This window comes from Calonectris borealis, chromosome 2 (assembly GCF_964195595.1).
Source record: "Calonectris borealis chromosome 2, bCalBor7.hap1.2, whole genome shotgun sequence".
Taxonomy (NCBI): Eukaryota; Metazoa; Chordata; class Aves; order Procellariiformes; family Procellariidae; genus Calonectris; species Calonectris borealis.
This window is the reverse complement of record NC_134313.1, coordinates 43,542,430-43,568,194: the sequence shown is the minus strand read 5'-3', so window position 1 is coordinate 43,568,194 and position 25,765 is coordinate 43,542,430. Positions and strand designations below refer to the sequence as shown.

The window sequence follows — 25,765 nt, the reverse complement described above, 5'->3', positions numbered from 1 at the left end:
TTGTGTTACAGGATCCATCGCACTTCTTTTTTGTAAAAATAAAAAATGAAATATTTTCCTGGTATTTTCATAGAAAAGAACGTGTTCCTGATTTCTAGGGCTGATAAGAAGATCTAACAGATCACTGTGAGACTTAGAAAGCATAAGCTGTACAAATTCCTTCTTGAGACAAGCAGATTAGCCAGAAGAAATGGAGCCAAAGAGTGCCCTTGGCTGAGACTGCAGCAATACAGAATAAGGCTCTGCAGGATGGCTATGCAAAGTAGGTGAAATATGGCTTAGAAAATAAAGCATTGTTTCTTTTACATTATTCTCAATCTTCTCATGTCCTGTGTATAGAGATGGTAAACTTACAATTGCAAATGATGGTGGTAAGGTTGGCATATTTTAGTTAAAGAAACAACAACAAAAAAAAGGGTAGTGAAAGGAGAGCCCTCATAGTATGGTCTTTGGCTGCAAATATTTCATCCTGACATACCAGATTTTTAATGATGGCTAGTTCACCAAATCTTAATGTCACTCACAGGTAACTTCAAATGGGAGCCTTATTTTACAAAGCATTTTAAAATGTAAGTCTTTTGCCTTGTGAGCCCTGTTCATAAGCTGTACAGCACAAGCAATGAAATTATGTTTTAAGCGTATTCAGGCCCACAATACATTCACAAATATATTGTCATGCCAATTTGTTTAGTCTCCTGTAACCATACTTAAAAACAATCATAGATCTAGAGCCAAATTGCAACACTCGTGCGGAATAAGGGCATCCCAATATTCAACATATTTGTTTGCAGTTGAAAAGGAAAGGATCGTTATTTCCAGGGAGCAATTTAGACTTTGTTCCTGGCTCATTAGTAGGAAGAAAAGCATATTTCAATTACTGATCACCTGGAGAGTTTTTCAAAATATAAATCAATAAACCTTGCTTTCCAAAGAGCCAAACTTCAGATAGCTTTCTCCTTCTCTCAGCTAAATTTTTCCCAGTAATATCTACAAGGTACCTTAAAGAATTTACTGAATGTATGTGTACTTTGAAAACACTAGGTTTTAAAAAAAATAGTTTTTTAATTGGAGTGTGCTCTCTTGTAGGCATTTGTAGCTGCAAGGGAGCTTGTAAGTATGGGGTTAGTTAAGTACAATAGAAATATGGTGACAAATGTGGGCAGCAGATGACCATTCAAGGTTCTCTTTAATTCCTTACAGTGGAGTTTTATAAACTATGCTTTGTAGATTTCCTATTCTGGTCTGCAATTTATTTATTTTTAAATTAAGCAAATTATGAATGGTTTATGTTAGCATTTTCTGAAAATTTCTGTGAGGATTGATTTTTATCAATTAAGTACCAGCACATGCTTTTGCATCACTAATTTTTGAACTTCTGCTATTGGGGAGTTTTTTCCTTTAGGACCTTTATTTAGGTAATTTCATTTAGAGACAGTTGAAGGAGCCAGATGTGACTTCTCTCCAAATATAAGAAATTTTGCCCAAGAGCCATCCCATAATTGTCCAAGAATACATGAGGTATTCCTCATGTCTGTATTTCTTTTCCCATGATTTACAGCAGAGTTATGTTTCACACTAACAAACAGGCTACCTCATTGAAAAGTCAGTCTCTGAAAGCAATACAGTCCATGGAAAGTTGTTTCTTGGTCACTTAGCATAATACCTATGTAATTTTAAATTTTAATGATTTTTCAAAAATTACTCAGAAAACTGCCAAACAAAGAATTCTTGCTCCGATTCCTCACAATACTCTTAAGTCAACAATTTTCTAAGTAATTTTACTAAGGTAAATGAAACTAAAGAGAACTGTGTGGACCAGTTTGCAGGAGCAGATTCATCTGACTTCAGGGACCTAACCTGGGACACAACACCTTAACCCGATTATCTGGCCTCAGCAGGGTGCTTCAAAGGCACATAGGTGCCTATAGGGTCAGAGAAGGGAGTCAGATGCCTATGGACTTCACGAGTGTTCCATGCAGCTGCCCACAGCAGATGCTGACCACAGAGCCCGTGTCTATAAACTCTGACTCTTCTGTTGTAGGAACATTTTACAAAATTTATAGAGGCAATTAATTACCATATAAGTAATTTCTATAAAGGAATTTTCCCCGTCTGCTCCATCTGATTGTGGGGCTTCATCATCCTTCCTTTCTGAACAGGCACATGATTATTTGCCGCCGCTACAGTTTTATAAGTGCTCTTTCTAAGTCACAGCCTTTGATAAATGATCCGATATCAGCCTCTAGCCATGGCTTAAAACCGAGGCACGCACTTCCCGTGGAATTGTGCTTAGAAAAGTGTGCTGTGGCTAACGAGGAGCACGGTAAGCAGCACAGCACTGCACACACTTTATCAGCGCTCATTGCAGTTCATTCCTCTTCAGGACACGGGCTCCCCACGCGGCTCGGCAGCCAGAGCACATCATCCCACAGAGCCCTTCTTCACGCCGGCTTTGTGTGAACTGCAGTGCTATTTTGGCCCTGAAAGGGAAATACATTAAATGCTTTGTGTTTTTTTTTTCTTTCTGCATGAACAGTAGTGCGTTTTTTCTCATGCTTTGAGATTTTGCTCAGAAATTGAGAATTCAGAGTATGAAATGAAGTCAAACATCCCTGCCTGGTGTTACTGACTTTTATTGAGAGCTCAGATAAAAGCAGCATGCCGTCATGAAATGAGAGAGAGGGCTGTGGCTAAAAATCAGTGATTAAAAGACAGTTACGAAGAATTAAATTGCATGCTGACCAATGTCAAATATCATACAAGAAGGAAATTTTCTGTCAAAGGATAAACATGATTCAAAATTAATTTTTACTGAAAATTTTCAATTAGATGGCACTCGAGGTCTTCAGAATATTTTGGTTTCAATCCTTTTTCTTCCGACCAAAGGCTTTATCGAAGCTGTTGGCGATATTAAGGCAAGATTCGAAGAATAGTACCATTTTTCTAGGAATAAGACTGATGAGACAAACACCGAGTTAGCCTTATGTTTTTTTTAGAAAAACGTACTCTATAAATAAAGAAATGATAAATTTGTTATATGTGCTCAATAATTCTAACATCTGGCAACAACACATTTGGCTCTCCCGTGTTATAAATGGGGGAAATGAATGACAGACCAAGCCATTCTGTGAAAGCCCAGCCGGCGGTGGAGGCAGTTACTGGAAGCGGACAGTTCTAGTCCAGGCATTACTCCCAGTATACCATCCCAGGAAAATTTTTGAAATTTCTATACCTGACTGTAGCTTAAGACGTGTATTAGAGACAGAAGTGGCCAGAGGACTGCTATTCACCTAGATTATTAAAAATTAAAACCACTGTTTCTTCATAATCAGGTACATATAACCGGATTGACTGCAAGAATACTAACTAAAGGACTGTTTTTACTAAACCTTCCTGCTGATTTTGCAGGCATATGGCAAAGGAAAGAAGGAGATGCTAGAAGACGAGTCACATTCTTACGTTTTGAAAGAAAGGAAGCGTAAAGTCAGAGGCATGATTAGATAAAACTTTTCCTTTTGAATTGCATCCATAATCTTGCTGGCTACATACTTGGCATCATAAACAGGAAGAAAAAGGTGGTTTCTGGTGAAACAAGAAACAAAGCATTACAAAATTATAAAACTCAACTTTTGAGAGGTATTCTAACACAGAAATAATTTAAGTAATTAATGTAAGAATTTTCCCCCTTCCCCTCAAGTAGTCTTGAAAAGGAGCCTCCAATCCTCTTTGTTCCTGCTATCATCAAAATAAATCGAAAACACTTTGGTGATGTGAATTTTAATGACTTTTGTGCAAGCCCTGCTCCGACCCTAATGAAGTCAATGCCCACAGTGATTGTGGCATTGAAAACTTCCGAGCTAAGCCATACTATATGCTGTTCTACGCATAATAGTTCTGCCTTCCACACACCTCCTCCATTTCTACTGCAGATTTTGAGGTGACAGCTAAATTGACCAGGACCAGTCCTGTTTCCAGCCAGGAGGAAGACTATGCTCTGCATAATATATGCTACTACAGGATGACGAATAGTGGAAGCAGGAACAGAGCACTGAAAAACCAAACCACTGGTATTGCACTACTGCAATGGCTAATCCGGTGCCTGCAGCCTCTACCATCACTACGATACAGCAACCCAGCAGATACTACCATCACAGCTATTCTCACCCAGATAAGTACAGGACCTGCTAATCCAGTTAATAACGATAGGTCACCGGCATCCTGACAGCCAAAACTGTAATCACTGTGCCAAAAGCACGTGGAGCAGAGAACCTCAACAGTGCCCATTCTACTGACAAATAAAGTTGCCTTAAATATTGCTGTGCATCCCTAACCGTTCCTTAACTCCGAGGTTATTATGCAGTCCCTGTTGCATGTCAGTTATTAATTGTATGCAAAGCTTGGATTTCTTATATCAAGAGACATTGTTGTCTGTGCCAATAGGGTAAAAATACTGAATTGAAAAGCAAATCAACCTTATAATAGCTAGAGACTGAATATGGCCTATCTAGTGAGTAGTGATTATTTTTTACATATGAAATAATACACGATCCAAGTTTTACTTACTGGGTTTGAAAACCTTTAGCTAATTCAGTATTAATAAAATAAGGGCAAATGATTGTTGTTTTAATGCCTTGTTTTCCTGCATGATACAGCTCCGAATCTAAGGCTTCCATCATTCCAAAGATTGCATACTTACTTCCAGAATAATCTGAAACGTGAAGAAAGAAGAAACATCCAAAATACGTCAAAAGCACTACAGTAAGTGTTATATACAGAATTTAATGTTTTGTAATACTATTTAAGCCCTGATATTACTTAGTTATGTAATTAGCAGTCTTGTAATTAGTATTTTAAGGATGCTGTGCACATTGGTGATGCTAACTCTGAGGGTTAATGGCTCTTCCCATGATAGATGCAGTTGTCTAAGGTCCTCCTTTCCAGAGGACATTTTTTCAGTGCACTGCAGAGAGGCAGAGGAAGATGAGCTTATTCAACATTTTATGTACATTTCCAGATACTCTCATACAAGCCAGGCATTCTTTCGGTTCAGGATGTCTTCACCCTTCCATATCACAGCTTACATTTCAGTAAGAACTATTTCTAGTGGTAAAATCTAAATATCCTACTCATAAATGCTGCTTCAACCTATTACTTCTTCTGATTTACCCTGCAACTGCAATACCATTTTGTTTGCCTGGGAAGACTGAATCTTGTCTGATTTTTATTGTTTGATGAACGTATGGAACTCCATCCTTGGAGATAATAAAAATTTGCCCTCACAAGGCCCTGTGCAACCTGATCTAAGTTGTGCTTGCTTTTATTTGGGGGTATGGACCAAATGACCTCCAGAGATTCCTTCCAACCTAAATTATTCTACAATTTCGCAACTGTAAGAACCTTATTTTAATATAGGAATTTACATGTGGTTTCCTAAGGCTTTTTCAAAAGTGTGTGAAAATAGTTGTTAGATACAACAAAATACAATTTTGCTAAAAGACTAACTTCAAAAACTGGCATCAGAGACAGTTTGTTGTTCTTCACGGATTCACCCATAGTGGATGATGGAACCATACAACCTGAAAATGCATCGCTAAGGTGTAAAAAGTTATAGTGCATGGGCGGGCAGGTCCACTTTCATAAGCCTTACAGTTACATGATGAAAGCTGGATGTGACCTATTATCAATGCCGCATCTGACCCAACGATCACAGGTGCCAAATAAACACTACAGTAACACCATCAATCAGCAGAAGAAACAAGAAATACTTATTACACTGAACTTCACATTCTCATAGGGCGACCTAAGAGATATGATCAGGATGTCAGAGAGGCTTGAGCAGAGACTGGGTAGCAGACCCAGGCTGATGAAATAGTCAGGACTGTAGCAGACAGCTCTCCTGAGGGAAACAGCTGAGAATATGGAGCTGTTAAAATAGCTTAAACACAGTTCATTCAAATTAATTTTAATGAAAATTCTGCCAAAATGCCTTCTGGAACTGAAAACCATTTTCCAACTAAATGTATAGTTCAGGTATAACCCATGTATGTCTCAGGATTCTGAACATTCGTCTGCAGAAAACCTGACATGAGAAAGTGTTAGACAACCTGCATGCAGGCTCCCTTCCACCACACACGTACGAGCTGATTTGTCCTTCTTCTGTGGAGATCAGACAAGCTGCAGTCGGACAGTAAAATCTGCAGTGAGCTCCCTGTGCCACTCAGGCAACATGCCACCATCATCCTCTTCAATACACCCCCACCTTTCGTATCTGCAGGCTCTTCCTGAGTGTTCAGTATGTCAGTAGAAACTGCTTAAGCCAAGCATTTATGAGATCTCCAAGAAAAGTTATTAGCATGTAGATCTAATTTTTTAATGGCACTTGATGATACTAACCTGACATTCTGTAGACTCCCAGCAACCCTGCTGCACTGGCTGTGCTAACCAGGTGTCCACGGTTACAGGTCATCATGGCTGGAAGAAAGGCCTTGCAAATCTAAGAGACATATAAAAAAAACCCTCTATAACTAGACATGCCAAAAATGTTGCATTCCAAATTAGGCTTTACAACCTGATTTGCTTTCTGGGGCTTCAACATACAAGAAGCCCAACCGACCTTCTATCTCTCTAAGAATTAGTAAATGAGAGACAGCCCTTCCTTGAATGACTGCCCTCTCTCTGAAGATCCGTCAGCGTTAAAACCATGTTATTAAAAGCAGCAAAGTCTGTATTTTCTCTGCCTCCTGATCCCTCACGGTTTGAGTCCTCTGACTATTACCAAAGATTTGGTACACAAGAGGGAGCTAGAAGTCAAGACATCAAGGGGAGCTCAGCTGTCTATGGGCCCTATTTGTTACAAACCGAACTGCCTGACAACTCCGGCACCCCAGACCGCCACTGTGGGTGATACTAAATATACAAGGAGGATGCTAGTGTTTTATGAAGGGGGACATAAGAAAAAAGACAAGAGCAGTAACAATTTTTTTTCAATAGCTGAGATGTGCTGCAATGTCTATTCGACTCCATATGCGTGTGCCTAGTACGTGTTTTTTTGGTTGAGGGCCCACGGTCACCGTCCTCCTGCCCTATGTCTCTTCAGACCTGTCAGGAGGAACATCTCTTTCAGACCCTTTGCCTCAAGTATTTGGAAGAATGACGCACTGTGGGCGGGGAAATGATTAGAGGACTTCTACCTGCAATGATTTTCCGTTGAGAAATGCCATTTAGCGAGGGAGTTGCAATGCTACATTTTGCCCTGATGCGGGCTGCTCACTCAGGCACATAAACAACAAATGCAAGTGGGGGCAAGAGTAACACTCCATCCCAACAAAACCTAAAGGTTAACTGAGACCCCAAATAACAGCAAATTCCTTCAGGGGTATGAAAACAAAGCAAAGATAATACATACTATCCAGATCAGTTTTCTACCTACGTTAAGCCCGTGGTGACTAGGAATGAAAGCACAACCTGAAGACTGACACCAACACGTGCAGCATGGAATCATAGAATTATGTGGGTTGGAAAAGACCTTTAAGATCATGAAGTCCACCGGTAAACCTAACACTGCCAAGTCTACCACTAAACCATGGTTGTGCCTCCCAGAATGCTACAAGTCTGTTAGACAAATCCTTCTGATGCCAGCAAACCTCAGGAGCAGGAAAGTCACAGGCCATCATGTCAGCACTAACTTCAGCCACAGCTGTTACAGATAGAGCCTGTTTCACAATATGATTGCACAAACACTTGATTCACCAGAGTGCCCAGGCAGGTTTGTGTTAACATTACTGAGACGTAGTGGGGAAACTGTCAATTTGGTGTGTCTCCAATTATAGGATGATTAAAAAAATGTACCTTACCCCATTCAAGGCCCTTCCCATCCCTATTCCAAATTGGGTTCCCCAGGTAGGTGCCACCGTGGTGATTCTCACACTAAAATACTTGCCTGTACCTTTCGGTCACCCAGGAGAGAAAAAAATACATTACCCAGACTTGAGAGAGGAAGTTGACTCTTAAGGTCTTTTCAAAATCTGCATCTGAAATGTCACAAAACTTTTTCCCAAGCAGTATGCCAGCATTATTGATTAGAATAGTAACATCCCCAACTTCTTTTATAACCTGAATAAAAAAAGGATAAACAGAAAGCTTTAGAACGTATCCTTGCCTCTTGTACTTCATTTATGAAAATGGTTAGTGATATTTGCAATTATTTATATCTCTACTGGAAATGTAAGTACATAAGAACTGTTGTACTGCATCAGATCAAAGGTCCATCTAGCCCCATAGTCTTTGTCTCATGGTGGAAAGCAGTAAAAAAAGGACCAGGACTCTAAGGTCTCCTCCAGTGTACTCCTCAACTTTTCACACTCTGCAGCTTAGGATCTTCCTGAGACGGATCAGGTATCTATACCTTTGTATTTAATATATCCTGATGATTTTTTTTTCCCCAAGAATTTGTCTAATTGCTTCCTGAACTCCAGAATACCACAGGAACCTAAGGTAATCAGTTACAAAGCTTTAGTGTGCACTGTGAGCATGCTTTAATTGCAACCTAAACATTTCTTGTCCCCTATTTCTGGTATTGTGAGAATCTGTATTCCTCAGCCAAGCCTGTTCCAGATCATTTCTACTGAATAGGAAAGAATTCAGCGCAGATCCCTGGGGGATAGCAATCCTCTGAGCACAGAAGCATGTACCATGAAATAGATAGATAACATCACTTGGAGAGCAGGTCAAAATCACTGTTAACTCCATTTGGGTTTGTTATAAAAAGATTTTATTCCATGATTTGGATTTATATCAAAGCAGCTGGCCAAGATTTACTTATAGTGTTAAGAATCAGGCTCACTGCAGAGATTTCTGTGCTAGAGGCAAACGGTTATCTGGTGTCCCAAAAATTACAGAACAACTACAAAATCATAAAAATCCCAGATATGCTGCTGTCTGGCAATTTGGAAGTAGGTGCCACAACATTTGGCCTTGCTTTGGCTCTTTCATGGAACCTTAGCATTCAGTGAAGACTTGTTTGATACTCCTCCAGCTGTGTCAGGCTTTCTCCTTGTCGTAGACAAGCAGGTTCAGATACTAGCACCTGTCCTTCTGCACAAATGAATGCAAATTCATACACTGCCGAGTATGGCGGGATTACCCAACTCTTCCTTTGTGGGATATGTCTGTACTTTCTCCCCACTCGTACCTTTTAGCTACTGTGTTAGTCCATATGACGATCCCCTTTTTCTTCACATGGCAACAGAGCTTCCCCAATGGTAGCATTTTATTTAATCCAGCTTCATTTGACCTGCTTAATCACTACCCCAAAAAATGTGGGAAGCCTGACAAAAAGTCAAGCTGATTATTCTTCATTATGTGTTTCTTTAGATGTCTATTAATTCTTCTCTTTATTATCGTTTCTACTAAATTTCTGTAAGACAGGTTTGTAGTTTCTTTGTGTCCTCTCAAGTGCTCTTTAAAACTGGCACATTTGCTACTCTTTGTTCCTTGGACATTTGTTATAGCAAAACATCCCCCCCCCCCCCAATTCTAGCTCATCAGATCTGTATCTGATTTCCTTCAGAATTCCCAGGTGGACACTGCCTGATCAGTGTCACTTCACCAGTTTATTCTAAAACCTCTTCTTTATGGACTTCGATGATCTGATTTGCTTCCTAGAAAGAAAGCCTTCCACTGTGGGAAAATACCTAGGTCTTTCTGCAGTGAATATCCCAAATCAAAGCAATTAATTTAAGTTTTCTGCTATTGCTTTATCTTCTGTGTCCAAGCTCAAGACTTTTCATATTACCAATCAAAAAGTTGCAGGTATTTCCAAGAGTAGAGGAGGCCTCTGGCTAAAAATCTCTTGCTCTAAAAAAATTTCGGGCTCCTACATGACTGTTCAATTCATGCAAACACCTACAAAGTTGTTGGTAGAGTTAAGAATCATTTAACACCTTAACACCAATTCTTGAATCTGAAACAGCTCTTTGAGTTTCTGCTTGTAGGTCAGTCTGTGCACTTCAGAATACTCTTTGCTGATATGGGCACAGCAAATTTGGCAGGCTGGAGCCTTGTGGCTGATTTGGTTGATGTGTTTGGAGATTGAGAATTACTTAAGTGCACAAAACAAACAGTTTGAGACTCTGCTAAACTAAGAACAAACAAATCATTTCAAAACATTCAGCATCAACAGGAGAGTCCAACAGAGGAATTACTTACAAAAGCTTAAACTAATCATTTCGGTGCATGTCTTTGCAAGAAGCAGATAGCATTTATGGGAATAGAGATTTAATGCCAATTTAAAATGTTATTTTTTAAAGACATTTGATCTTGGTAAACTCTAAAGTGAGTTTTTTTCTTGCACAAAGAGGACTCCAGAAGAATTACTGTTTGATTTATAGTATCATTGCAAACAAAGATCAAGTGTTATATTTGAACCACTGACCACAAGTTGCTCAGAATAATTTTTCATCTTGCTGGGAAGTGATAACAGATATTAAGATTGTCGAAATTACTGGGATTCTTACTCCAAAATTGCAGGAGTCATAATCAATGTCTTACACAGTGAGGATCACATCATCTGTACTGCACAAGTAATTGGCCAAGATCGTCCTCCTTGAACATTGTGTGTTAGGTCAGTACAGAACACTCAATGACTTGCTCATCTCTGCAGACATACTACTATAATACACTATATCCTTGCCTGCACTGTCCAAGTAATGCTATGATACAACTTAACATCTTAACACCTACAACCAATGGCCCCAAATGGAATTTTTTTCTGTGCACTGTTAGTTGGCTGTGCCCCAAACGCTGCTAGCAAGTATGAGTAAAATAATACCTTGTTGACTGCAAGCATGAGAATTGCAGTTCCAGCCACTTACAGATACTAAATCCAACTCACCCTCTAGAAGTACTTTTCATTGGGAACATTTCTTGAGGAAAAATACTTATTTCAAACTTTCATAGCCGTGTTCAGAAAGAATTAATCTGTTTCGGTTAAAATTAAAAGCAACAACCACAAAACAAAGAGCCCCCCTGACAGCTCGTAGAAAATTAATGTTACATTTCAAGGCTATTCCAAAACAATCTATCAATGTTCACGTGTCATGAAATATTTTAGCTAATTTCTCTGATGTATGCCTTCAGACACAGAATGTCAAAGATGTGACTTGAGACTCATGTATATAAGTACATATACTGAGAATTTAACAAAAGAAGAATTTATCCTTGGATGAAACAGCAGAGTGGATAACTGGATTATAAGTGAGGTTATACTGGGAAACATTTTCAGGCGGTATGTAGTTAAAGGACAAGTGAAAATTAATAATGTTACTTTAATGTCCAATTTCTGGACTCTGATAATAGAAAAAAAAAAATAGTTTACAAAGCGTAGGTCAGCACAGCAGAAGAGTCTCACTTAAAATGGAGTCCTTCTCTTCCTTACTTTCCAGCTGGATTGACCAAAAAATAAACTGAAGCTGAACCATCAATTTGACTGGAGACCAGCCATGTCCTGATGATATTTCTGAAACCATTACACCTCACATCACCCTTACAGAACTACAGTTTTCTAAACAAATGGACAAAGAAAAGGACACCCCCTCTTACAATTTCCACTGGTTTTAATTTTTTTTTTTTGTTTCTTGATATCTTACAGAAATTTTAAAGCCTAAACAAGCTAATACATGGAGCTAACCTCTGCTGTATGTTTTACCATACTCTTAATCTAAAAGAAGTTACCATCTCACAACGAAGACTGGAAATGGATAAATCTTGACAGAACAGATTAAACCTAGTTACTTTATCGTGAACATAGTTTAAGTTCCATCTAGAAGCTACTTGTCAAAAAGAGAAAATCATTGCTCTACATGATTACTTCCCTTTAGTGAATAGTACAGTTTCAAAAAAAAAAAAAAAAATTCAATAGCATATACTATTAAAAAGAAGCAAAAAATCAGAAGCAAGAAGCCAAATCAGAAGCAAGAAGCTGTCTCTTACCTTGTCTGCCTGTTCATAGACCTCCTCCCTATTGCTGCAGTCACAGTGGTAGGCAAACACTCGTGTAGCTCCATTTTTTTGGGCTAATCTGCTTGTTTCTTTGTTGCCTTCATCATCAATGTCCCAAAGAACCAAGGTTGCGCCCAAAGGAGCAAAATTTAAGGCGATCTGCCTTCCAATCCCATTTGCAGAGCCAGTAATAAGCACTATTTCCCCAGCAAAAGTTTTTTTGCATGGAGGAAATATGAATAAGATGAAATTCTCAAAAAATAAAAAAATCAATAATTTCAGGAACTGTAGTATCTTCAGGATGCTTCTGAAGTTGAACATGATTTTTCAGGCACAAACACCGCTCTTCTATTATACAAACCCAGAAATACAATATGTTACTGACCCTTCAAAACACTGAGATCTTGACTAAAAAAAGAGATTGACTTTCAAGCAGCTATTTCTTTCACATTGTTCTTTTGTGCAGGTAAAAAATACATTACTAAAGATTTGTTTTGTGAAAGCTGCTAGCTTCTTACTGGTAGGATTAAAGCAAATATCTTCTGCTAGATCCTACACACCTGCTGTTTTGTTCCAGACTTCTCAGCTTCCATCTAGGTTTTTAAAAATGTTTAGTAACGTACATTTTATACATGTATGTTGTGGCAATGGCCATAGAGCACTTTGTTTTCCTAGCAAGGTGATATTAACTGAACAAAAAAGTACTGAAAACACTGGCGTGATATCAACCTTAGAAAGGAAGGCGTCCTCCTTAGCAGAAAATATGATCTGCTGTTTCAGAAAGCAGGCCATGTGTACATTTTCCAATGCCGTGGGGCCGAAATCACAGAGCGTATTTTCATTTGTGAGCAAATTACCAACTACACGAAGTAGCGTGGCCCTGTGAGTTACGGTCCTTGGCTTTTATCCTGCATTTAGACCACACCATTTCCTTTACACTATTTCGGACGGGAACGGCAAGGCTCGGGAGAAGGAGCACCCACCGCAGACCCGCCGGACCCAGCCCGCTGCCTCCCGCCGCTCCACCGCCCCGCACCGTCCCGCCGCTCGGCCGCCCCCCGCCCAGCCCCCGGCCGCCGCAGCCGGCGGGACCCTCCGCCGCCACCGCACCTGCCTGCCCGCCGCGGCCCGGAGGGTGGCCCCGCCCGGCCCAGCCCGCCCCTGGGGGTTTGGCTCCGTGCGGGGGCGGAGGCGGCCCGGAGAGCTGCGGGATTGGGGCTGGCGGCGCTCCGGGAGGCCGCTCCCGGCTCTAGGGAAGCGGGTGTCGGTCCCGGGTGGCTTCCCGAAGTCGTCTGCTGGGCGGCACCCTCCGCTCCCGCGTCACGAAACCCTGCTGCTGCATCACCTTCCCTCCCGCACCCGACCTGCCCCAAGCAGGCGGGTGACATCGCAGCTTGGCATCTCGCTTGGGACTTGAGGAAAGACCTGGCCAAGGACTTGGAAAGCAAGTGCTCTCTCCTTCCTCTGCTTTATTGTAGTGATGAAGTTAAACACTTCTTACTTTACATCATAAATTACTGTTCTCCAGCTTGCCCACTTGCTGGAATGGGAATAAAAAGGGAGGTGCTGATCATAAATGTCTCCCTATAAAACAGTGAAACCACCTTATTATCATTGTTTCTCATCTTTAAAATGACAGTCGTGGTTCCTCAGTTTTCCATGCATACATTATCCAGCTTTAAAACCACAGTCTTGCACCACTGTAGTGTCAGTATTTTTTTTCCCCAAGACTGAATAGAAAGCCATGTTCCTACTTAGGCCCGTAAGACTGTGCTTTTCCTATTACATTCTCGTCTTGCCTCGATCACGCTGTTTATGTAAAAAGGCAAATGAAGAGAGCACTACTTATTTGCTGTACTTTGCATTTTGAAAAAGTGATACTAAAGGTCATGTCTTGTTTATCGGCAAATCATAGAAAGAATTTGAATAAAGTCACAGTGTGCTCTGGTCCACACATCTATGTTGTAAGCACAATTCAGATTACAGTTTATGGGGAATCATGGGGCATTTTTCATTCTAGCTGAAATAAAATGGTAGTTCACATAATTTGATGTAACTTACACCAAGAAATATGGTGGAAAATTCCATGTTGTCAGTACTAATAATAATTGTATGGAAGTTATATATTTCCATGCACAATTAACTGTTGCACATTCTGTTTAGATCTCAGCAAAAGGTGAAGCTGAAATACACCCACTGAGGCTGAAGGCAGATCTCAAAGCCTCAATGAACTGTGATTCCAAACAAGGTGCCAACCAATGCAAAGTGGGTGGATAAGGTAACCCCAAGCGTCTTACGCTGTAATCCGTAATTACATGGCAAAAGCAGCAGATGATGGGAAGAGGAAAGTGCTGAATTCCTGGTTATGAAACAAACCAGAGGAGATGCTTGTTTATTAGGACAACATTTCAAGGTAAACCACATTGGTAAGGAATGGTGTTGCAACCAGAACTTTGCAAGTTGTAAGGTAACAGGAGGGTCCTGCTTCCAAAGCACACGCTTATGCAAGTATGTAAACACACAACTTCCCTGCTCTTACACTGAACTGACCTAGAGCGGCTAGCTATCATTCCATAAGTAGTCAAGATGACAATGATGATTAATAATTTAGATATCTAAATTAGAGGCTTTGGCGTGGTAGTGGAGGGTTACAGCTCACTGCTAGCTTTTGATAGAGAGTGGACATGGTAAGTCAGAAAGGACTTGGGGGATACACAGTGTGTTTAGGATAGCTCACCACCAGCTAGTTTTGATAGCTCCTTTAAAGGCTTGTTTAGCATTTGGAAATCATGTGTATGTATGGCTTTTTGTCCCAATTTTGTCCCAGCGTTTCAAAATGTTGAATTTTTTTTTTTTTTTGTTAAACAGAAACTTATTCTTCTGGCTGCTGTGTGCACAGTAACTAGCCCCCAACTTACCTTTCTCTGCACTGAACTTCAAATGGCTTGTACCAAAAGCTCCATTTCATAAGTGATAGTAAAAATACAGTAGTGAAATTGTCTACAATGTTTGACTGCATTGAAAAAGAAAATAACGCTACAGCCAGAGAAGCCATGCACACAGTTCTATGAGAGGTGTTCTTATTATTGACCTTCCAGTAAAAAACCTTGAGATGGCTGGCATTAATTTTAATTATAACAAAGCTATTAAATATATGACACAGGGCAAATGCGCAAATAGATCAATTTAAAAGTTAAAGGTACCCCACTAACAAGATCAAGAACAGAAATAACCACACAGCTGAGAATACCTAAAACTGACAGTACACCAGCACCTTTATGCATCTCTTGTATACTTTGTGTATACTCCATGTTACGAGAAGTTATATCAAGCATGTCAAATTAAGCCTATCAAGTGAGTCTATCACAATAAATCACCATCCTGCTTTTTTGACTGCGTGAGAATTGGTCAAACACGCATGCTAAAATCTACCCATGTAGCGAGGGAATCGGCCGAAGTTTTTTCGTGGTGTAAATCCTCTGGCACATTTGCAGTTGCCAAGGTGATAAAGATGACATAATATTTCAGTAAGTATGTGTTTGTTGTGATACACCGAGTTGTCAAAACTGCTTTAGGCCATGCATAGTAAATGAAAGCGTAACTCATTTTATCAGCCTCTTGATTGGTAGTGAACATTAGAGTCAGAGGATTACCTCCTGTTCTCAAGCCAGCTGGACCTTTCGAATATTTTTGGTGGTTACACATTGACCAACATCTTCTTGTTACTGAGAATGTGAAGCAGCTTACTTGCAAAGCAGTGAGGAGAATGATATTGAAATGCACCTTGACCTCTGAGCTGCAATATATACTTTAAATATATGTTATTAATTGCTAGTAATTATTATATTTCACAGCTTTTGATAAACAATTGTTAAGTGTTTATCAATATATTAAAAAGGCATTCATGTATTTTCAGTATGTAAAACTTAAAACTCTACTGCCAAAAAGAAAAAAAATGGATTTAGCAGAATGAGATTACTTTATTAAAGTGCTGGACGAATAATTATATTACTGGGCAGCTGAATGACTTGTGTTTGTCTTTTTAAAACATAAGCCGTTCACATGCTGCAAAGAGATGTGTCAAACAAATGCTTCGATAAATAGACAAATTAAGTGGTATTTTAACATTTTCTGACAAAACTCATTTCTGCAGACTCTAATAGTGCTTTAGATCGCTGCTGAATTTGTGGAAGAATTTTATTTCAGACATTCAAAAGTAGTTTGATATCATACCAGTGCTAACAATTAATGTAGTTGTGCAGATTACGTGGCAAAAAAATTTTTATTCATATATTCAGAGAGACAAAAAAATCCAGATATGCCTAATGCCTACAAAAGGTGAACTATTCAGCACCAGTAAGGACTGCTGAGGAAAAGGAACTCTCTGCACGTCGCTAGTATTCAGTGATGTTAGTGAACTGATATTATTAAAAGAAAAAAGCCCATGTTTATAAGGACCTGGACAAGCAGTTTATAGAATCTGTCTGTGATACTGAATTTAGTCATGTGATTGACTTTTAGGAGTAATCCAATATGGGACATGAGATGAAATATGGGAATCTCTTATTACACAGGGTATGCAACAACCTTAACTCTCCAGTCCTTCTTTAATAATTTTAGCTTTCAGAAGGGCAGGGAAAAAAATTGTCTCCTAAATGCCTGTGTCAAAACATATTTTTGATCCATAGAGGTCAAAGGTGTCAGTGTGAAATCTCCCCAGATAGCTAAGACTTAACCTAAATGAAATCAAGTAGTGGTTCTATTAATTCATCAAAAGGAAATTAAATCCTCAGCACAAACTTAATGTATCCCTTGGATCTGCGCCTATTGTTTCTAACAGGTTTGGCCAAACCTCAGAACTACAACAGAGCACCCAGGAGGGAAGACACTCTGCAGCGAACCCGTCATTTCTACCTCACGATGAAGTTGATCAGGGAGGGAAGAGGGAAGAGGCTGAAAAGGAGTTCCACCTCACAAAACTTGGATCTTGCATCCTGAATCAAAGCATGCGTTGCTTTATTTCCAAGGAATAGGAGGGAGCAGAGAGGACCTCCTTTCCTATGTTTTTTCTTTTCTTCTAATTGGTTCAGTATAGTTCATCTCACAGTTAGCCAAATTAATTTAATTTCCAGTCCAGGTGTTGAAGTGAAAATTGTGAGTTGCTGTATCAGATGGCTGTTGCAATACTGCTGGGTCATGATCCAGGAGATATGATAACTATAGGCTACTGCAGCTATGGGAGGATTTGTATTTCTCGTAGGAATAGAATAGAATCATTAAGGTTGGAAAAGACCTCTAAGATCATCGAGTCCAACCGTCAACCCAACACCACCATGCCCACTACACCATGTCCCTAAGCGCCTCATCTACATGTCTTTTAAATACTTCCAGGGATGGTGACTCCACCACTTCCCTGGGCAGCCTGTTCCAAGGCCTGACCACTCTTTCAGTAAAGAAATTTCTCCTAATGTCCAGTCTAAACCTCCGCTGGCGCAACTTGAGGCCATTTCCTCTTGTCCTATCGCTGGTTACTTGGGAGAAGAGACCAACACCCACCATGCTACAACCTCCTTTCAGGTAGTTGTAGAGCACGATGAGGTCTCCCCTCAGCCTCCTCTTCTCCAGGCTAAACAACCCCAGTTCCCTCAGCCACTCCTCATAAGACTTGTGCTCCAGGCCCTTCACCAGCTTCGTTGCCCTTCTCTGGACAAGCTCCAGCACCTCCATGTCCTTCTTGGAATGAGGGGCCCAAAACTGAACACAGTATTTGAGGTGCGGCCTCACCATTGCCGAGTACAGGGGCACGATCACCTCCCTACTCCTGCTGGCCACACTATTTCTGATATAGGCCAGGATGCCGTTGGCCTTCTTGGCCACCTGGGCACACTGCCGGCTCATGTTCAGCCAGCTGTCAATCAGCACCCCCAGGTCCTTTTCCTCTGGGCAGCTTTCCAGCCACTCTTCCCCAAGCCTGTAGCGTTGCCTGGGGTTGTTGTGGCTGAAGTGCAGGACCCGGCACTTGGCCTTGTTGAACCTGTTGGCCTCGGCCCATCGATCCAGCCTGTAAGAGGCATTTAAGACTTTTAATACCATAAAGAAAATCCTCAGCTATTGAATTTAAGCCATCCTACAGTGAGCCTACAGAGGTATTGTGGCTCAGACCTCTACAGCTGTGCCTCAGCAGGCCTGTGCGTGCCGCAGACCTCTTCAAAGCTGTTGCTCATCTGCATCTGCCGCTAACCCTGTAGGTGCTGAATGTTCTGCCCATTGATAATCACAATGTCGGTCCAAGGGCGACACCACTGCATGACTGAGAAGGTGCTTGGAGTATATGCCTAGCCAGCAGCAGGTTTGTATTCCTTGTGATCTGGCGGTATCCAGGTGTGGTATCTGTGACAGTACAATCATAGCTGGCGCAAGTTACCCGGAGCAGCAATGCGTGTCTGCTGCTTCACTCCAAGGAAAACACACAGCTGATGGAGGGCGCAAAGCACAGAGCCTGGTGTTATTGTGCCTAAAGACACTTAAGGATTTAAGATGCAGAACCCCTAGAAATGTGTGTCCTTTGGAAAAAAGCTGCTGTTGACTCTGCTCTTCACAAGGAAGAAAACAGGCACCTTGGAGACAGGTTTAGGCAAATGAGCAGAGGACAAAATGATAAAGTTTTCTCTTGTATATAGGCAGGTCAAAAAGAAAACCGTCTTTGCTTCCCAGGGTGAAATGTCCATATTCCCCAGAAGGAGGAGCTGGGGAGGAGAATGATGTCTTCTGTAAGTTAGTCAGACATACAAAGTCTTATGTAGTCTGACCAGTTTTTTCTATCAAACAGTATTCCCTGTCTGCCAATTAATTGAAGAGACTGAAAGTATTTATGACTATGGAACTATATATTCTTTTCTCTCTTTAACCCTTCTTAGCTTGAAGCAATTGGGCTATTTCACTAGGATTGGTTGCTTATCTGCATGTGGGTATAATGGCACTTGTACATACTCTTAATTAATTTGCCTTTCTTCTTGTATACTGAAAAAATGAGTTCTTATATTAGCGGCAGTAGTGCTAAGGACCACAGAGGTGGGTTCTCTGATCTCGTTGAGCCTGACTGAACAGTACCCAGTGTCACTGTGCCACTGTAGAGCCTAGTAGTGATGAGTAGGGGGAAGGAAAGATGGTATTGCTGCTCAGGAAGGACTTTAATTCTGAGATCAGGGACTTTGGACTCAAACAGTAGTGAGACAGTACAGAGCAGAAGGCAAAGGGAATGTGCTGATGGATGTCTGGGCACTTATGCAGACAAACTGTTGTTTTATAGTAGTTGAGGCTTTCTCAAGGCATGACATGATGCATCTAACGAACTTTAACAATCAAATAGTCTGAAAATCACCAAACAGAGAATAAACATGCCAGGAAGCAGTGCAACCAGGAGATCAGAACAGCTGGAGTGTACAAACCGTGACAGAGAACCGCAGAAGATCTCAAACTGTGCAGGAATTGGAGGGGCAGGTATCTTCAATAGTGAGGGATATTATTCAGAAAAATTATTTCCTCTAAGCATTTCTCTTTACCTACTGCTATGTCCATTTATTTTGCTTCAGGTTAAGGTTAGTTACTGATTTGCTTGCTCTTTTCATTAAGGTATTGAGAAAACTGAATGATGATGGCATTCGCATTTACACGAAGAAGGTAGAGGAGTAGATACGTCGGCATGCTGCCATCTTTTTTGGCCAGGCTTCACCAGTGACTTTAGCCTTTTGAGGGCCCACAAGGATTGGTGCTGGGGCAGTGAAGGTTGTTATGTTTAAAAGGCATTTGCAGGCACTACGTGTTGTGAATGGTCATGATGCTGTGAACAGATTCATTTTATGGAGTGCCGGCGAAACTCCTTGAGTCTAAGGGATCACTGAACAATTCAGAAGGAGAAGCTATTGCTTCTGAACCTCTTAATCTCGCGTGTTTAAGTAATTTTGGTCTCAGTTACTACAGAGAAACTCAGTATGATGGATACCTGGGAGTGAAACACCTCCTATATCTCGAGTCTGCTGATCCGCAGCTCGGTAAGCAAAGTTTAAGCATGCATAGGCTCCCATGAAAGTTCTTTGCTTTTATCTAGTTTCCACTGCTTCTATTCAGATGGAAGCTGACAGCTTTTTTCTGGCTGATGGGCAAAGAATCAGTTAATCATTTTCGGAGAATGACTTTGTCACATTAATTGTGTCATTGGCTGTCATAGCATGACAGCTATGCCATATTAACAAAAGATAAAAAAAAAAATATATTCTTCTACGGAATATTTTTCTAGATGGAGAAATGTGGCGTGGTTGAAATTTCAGCCCCATTTCCCACCCTTGTCAGCTAGTTATTTGCAGAGATGGAATTGGAAATGTAGAGAAATGTGAAAGCCCCACTGTAAAACCCATTTATACTGCAGGTCATGATTGAAAAATGCTGGTGTGTATGTTCTAAGAAAGGCTTATGTGGCTTATGTGCCTCAACTGCTTTTATGAGAGAAATTCACCTATTATTTATACTGCTGCTGCCTTTGCCTTCTGCTCATGAGAGAAAGAAAAAGCATTACCTGAATAAGTGTTTTAGAATATTTTCCAGACACATTAAGTCTAAGAGTTAAGATGCAGATTCTCATAGGAGTGTAGGAACAGTTTTCATAACTCAATGCCCTGTAATTTTATGGATTGTAATCGAGATGAGCTCTGATCAGAGGTCTGCACACAGATCTCACTGCAGACTTGGAGTGCAAGTCAATGCATACATTTAAATTTAGTGGGAAAATAACGGGTTGATAGGATCTTTTGCAAACAGTCACTGTTGGGCTGGAGAAGACTGGTGAGAAAGGGAGTAATGGCAGAAAAGCGAGAGACAAATGCCCTTGTATACCTGCAGACATGGATAGCTATGGAAAGGTTTAGCACTCATAATCTGCATATGAGGATATGCCAACCTTCTCCTTGAGGAAGCAGTGCAGTGCAGTGCATTTAACGAATCATTTAGCAGAGTGATGTGCTTTTGTGATGACTGTTTAACCTTGAGAGATTTCATTCCATGGTTTCAGCAAGGATTACAGTAAATGCTCAATTTAGGTAAAGTCACAATCTAATTAAACAAATTCAGACTAAATCCCTGCTGGGCCAGTAAAGATTTGTCTGTCAAATACCTCCGAGCATTTTCGTTTTCTATAGCAACAGTTAATTGGATACGCAACTGTCAGTTTAAATGCTTTAAATGAGGCTGATGGGATTAGTAATTGAATGCTCGGATTAATGATTTACAGCTGGCTTTGCTACCCTGTTCGTTGCTTACAGCTATCTTCATGACAGCTCCCTACCCTTATCAGGTCGGTGGAGTAGTGGTCTATAACTGCAATATTAGTTACAGTATTATGATGTACAGTTATGATACGGATATGATGTGTTAATCAGTGCATTCCTGATGATATGTACACCTATTTTTAATACTGTGGGAAGCAAAGGATTATGATCAAAATATTAAAAGTAGAAAACTTAAAAATAGCCACCTAACCTCTATAGTTAGGACTGGAGGTCTCAGTCATTCTCCAATTAGATGTATACAATTGTCTTTCACAGTTTGAGTTAGAAACCAAACCTCCGTGTTGTGGGTGGTGAAATTACAGCCAAGGCTGTGAGTGGAAGTTGACAAAGGGATTTCTACAAGAGGTGGTAGGAAGTGGAAGGGATGAAGTCTGTGCACTGCCAAAGCGCTGCTCTTGGAGAAAGAGACTGCAAAGCTTAGTCAGGTAGAGGGATCTCTTTGGTGACGCTTCAATCACCCGTCTTGGTGGGAACTGAAGAGAAGCATGAAAGTTGTAAGACTCTGATAGGAAAGTGGTTTCACTGTTCTCTGTGTGACTTTTTAGATCTCACTTCAGTGTTTTAAAAGGCCAGAAGTGTGCTACGCTCCTTGGGGTTGTCCCAGAACATCACTGTAAATAAAATGGGTTTAGGGGCCAACTAACCCATGCCAGGCATTTCTTCGTTCTCAGAGCAACCTAGGGTCAGGGAACTTAACCATTCATTTGCCTTTTACGTTGCAAATTCTGGGATGCTCCTTTTGGCATAAGAAGGAATCCTGCTGTTTGTATAAAGCTGATCTCTGTAGTGCTTGAGGAAGAAGGCTGTAAAAAAAACTTTGTGGCACTGAGATATGTACATAAACCATAGAGTTCTGTTATGAATTTGTCACTTTGCCTTATATGTAGGCCTCCAAAACCATCCTTAATGACAGAGAGGCCCTTTACACCATAGATTGAAAACTTTGGTCCTTGTTAATTAAGTTCCCTTCAGAATTAAAATAAGCCAGTGCATATTTAGCGTCTGTGTTGAACACAGTTTAATAATACTTATTTCAGTATATTAAATTAGAACATGTGTCTGTTCTTATAAAGATTCTATCTTGGGAAACACTATCTGAAACAGCTAGCCACATTGATGTTATAATTACTTGTATTTATGATATGGTTATAAATAATTATAAAGTAAATTATTATAATTATTTAGAAATAATGACAAAATAATTATTGTAATAATAATTTTGTAGATATTTATATTTATTGTATGTCATATTACATATTAATTTACCAGAAAAAAACCCAGGAAATTCAAAGTTATGCTCTGCATATTTCAACTCATAGAACATGCCAAGTTCGATTCTGAGATGTGGGAATGGCGCTATGACCTTTCCTCATTATCCCAAGATTTAAGCTTAGGTTTTCAGGCAGAGGTCCAGCTGCATGCAGTTTGGTATTCAGAAATCATTGTATTCATCAGCTTCTCTCTCCCTCTTGATCTGCTCCCCTATGTAAACTCCATTTGGTTCAGGAAATCCTTCTTTTTTTTTTTTTTTGCTTCCTTCCTCTAATTAGTTCCTATTAAAAAGCCTAACTCATCCTTGCCTCAACCTCAACTAGACTATCTTTTTCTTCCTTTTGTTCCTCATGCAGAGGTATTAGTCTCTTTGACTGGTCTAGACCCTTCCACCATTCATTGTTCATATACAGTTTTTGTTATACTTACTCAGTATTCAGACCAATGATACTGTATTTGATCATACTCTGGAATATTGATGGCCGTGTAAAAGTGCTAAGGCAATGCGAAAAGCCAGGGAAAGGAAACGTAGAATCTGGTTTTTGGTCTCAGGATGACATTTCTTCCTTCAGAATACTCTTGCAATTATTTTTCTTTCCAGACATCAGGCTTTCCTCCTTTCTGCTTTTATTTATATAAAGCAATACAGCTGTTTCAATAATCTTCCGACGAAGTGACAGTTCTAGGAATGTATTGTAAGAGGAAAATTAGGGGACCCTTTCAGAACTTGGACTAAGAGTGAGATGCCCTTTTTCATCTCCCAGCCCAGTAGACCCTATCTTCAACCTTAGTTTTGATTTGCGATTTAGTAAAGTGGACTTCAAGAAACCTTGCCTGATTCACTGGCACGTTTTGGGTGATTTAATCTGAAATGTTAATTACTGAGAATGTTAGAACACTTTAGTGTTAGAAAGCCCCTAAGTGATGGCATAACTGAAAGTCGTAAGATAAGAAATTCCATGACAACAGGAGAAATTGTATCCTATTCTAATTTTCACATCTTTTAAATTATAATTATTAAAGTAAGAAAGAGTCTGACTGGAGAGTTTTTAATTATAATGGAAGGCATGAGGACTATTCAGCTTTGCTGTTTTATTCAGAGAATCAAAGTCACATCCCCCTTCCATGTACATTGCCACTTGCCTGTTCAACCTTGGAAGAGACTTACTCCTCCACTTTGCTTGCCCTCACTCCTGTTTTGGGTTGCATGCATATATCCCTGTTAGGTGTTTGAATCAAGTACTTTTTTTACTATGTAAATTGATATAAATGGGAAGGTTTAGTAGATCAAAACACTTCATTCTGCAAGATACATACTAGGTGTCTAGAGCTTTGGGAGTTTTATTCCTTGTTAAATCACCAATTTTTTGTTAACTCTGAAGGATGGGTGACAACAACTGGTAAGCCTTTTGCTGCACCTTCTGTCCTCAAGCCACACACTGATAGCAAAGGAGGAGGTCCTCCACCCCACCTGCAAGTTCCTATCAATTAAGAAGGCACCAGGCACATCAAACTCATTTCATTAAAATTAGTGGAGATTTCTCCCTTACACCTTCTGGGCACTGGCTACCAATCCATGGAGGCTTGCATCAGGCAAGCAAGGAGCTTGTGGCAATACCAACAATGCTTGTTTTAGTTAGAAGGCTGGCAAGGGCCTCTGACTAAATTAGAGGTAAGCAAGTTTTAGGGAAAAGAAGTGAAAAAATGTTGAAGTGAAAGATTAAGGATGCAACTGCATTGTCATTTCAGTTCTTTCTGGAGTGTACATTTGAAGCAAACCTGTGGCTGACGCCTGCATCCCGTGCATAGGTTTGCGCTGCAGGGCAGGCTCAGCGGGCACAGCCCAAGGTCCTCGTGGATGAAATCACTCAGGTGATGTGTTCCAGGAGCCCAGCTGATGTCCTCCAGCTACTAGTGGGCAGGTCGTATGGCGGGGAAAGAACAGGAAGAAGACTTTTCCTGTGGCTGGTGGCATCTTGAAGAGCTCTCTAGAAAGGTGATAGGGAACACAACTGAATCCTGAAAAGGCCATGGATCTTCTACAGGCATTTGTATTTTCTGCCTTTTAAAATTTGGTACCATCAATTCTGTACAGCAGGAAGGGGAAAATAGGTGCCCTGCTTTTTACTGAAGGAAAAGGAATGCCTTGCAGTTTATCAACTCTTCAGCAGATTTTGGCCACTTGAGACCACTTATATCATCCTCTAAGGGCCAAGCCAAAAATCATCACAACTAACTTTATGTGATGAGGCTTTTAAGTGCATATTTAAACACAAATTTTAATTTTTTAAAGTCCTGAGTACCTAGAAGATCCCATTGACTTGAAGCTAAAGAAAAGTCAGACACCTATTTGTGTCAATAGGTTGTACTGTGCAAAATTGAAATACAGATACTGAATGCAGAGCCACAGATGGTTTTGGACATCTAACTCCCATAACCTATTTCAGCAACAATCAGGTATCTAAACAGCTTCAAGGATTTTGGCTGTAGAAACTTTAAATACTATACTTGTAGTTCTGTAAGTCTTGGTCATATGTCTTGAAATTATTGTTAGTGCCTGTGGCCAAAGCGATTTTTTTTTCGTGTTAATTTAAGTGGGAAGTAACCAGTAACTAGTAGCGGTAGGTGGGGGAAAAGTGCTCACAGACGCCTGTTAGAGGAAACTAAGGGGACAGTCAGAATTATGGAAGGAAGCGTGCACTGGGATGGGAGCTGGCCTTTGATGTAAGTGCCGCCTATGTAAATGCCGAAGGATCTACAGTGTAGTATGGGGTTTTCTGTTTGTTCTCCGATTTACTTATACTGCCTTTCTTTGAAATAGAAAAGACTGATCAGCAGTTTCCTATATTTCAGGAGTGCCAAAGTGATTTATCCCAGCTGAGGAATCAAACACAAAGCTGTTCCATGGAAAACCATTTGTCAGGTGCTCTGTAAAATTAGGATTTTAAGTTTTTTATGCAGTTTTGGGTCATTTTTTTTTGCACAAACTGACTTATTGGGTTTTTTTTTAAGTGTTTATAACTTTAAGGCCAACTGTACAATCCTATATTGGATGGATATAAAAGGTGTAGCTAATCAAACGTGGCATTGGGTTGTGCACTGGAGAGAAGTTTTTAGCGCTTTAAGTCAAACACGCTTATGATTTTTTTTTTCAT

General features: G+C 40.3%; 1 protein-coding gene across 1 annotated transcript; it reads right to left on the bottom strand.

Moving 5' to 3' along the window:
* Positions 1-2,410: 2,410 nt before the first annotated feature.
* On the bottom strand, positions 2,411-12,330 carry SDR16C5 (short chain dehydrogenase/reductase family 16C member 5). Its single transcript, XM_075140654.1, has 6 exons — positions 11,989-12,330; positions 7,981-8,112; positions 6,394-6,493; positions 4,564-4,708; positions 3,460-3,582; positions 2,411-2,955 (listed from the first exon to the last, which is right to left on the bottom strand). The coding sequence occupies exons 1-6, from the start codon at positions 12,316-12,318 to the stop codon at positions 2,862-2,864; spliced, it is 924 nt and encodes a 307-aa protein (XP_074996755.1). The 5' UTR covers positions 12,319-12,330; the 3' UTR covers positions 2,411-2,861.
* Between the last annotated feature and the right edge of the window lie 13,435 nt (positions 12,331-25,765).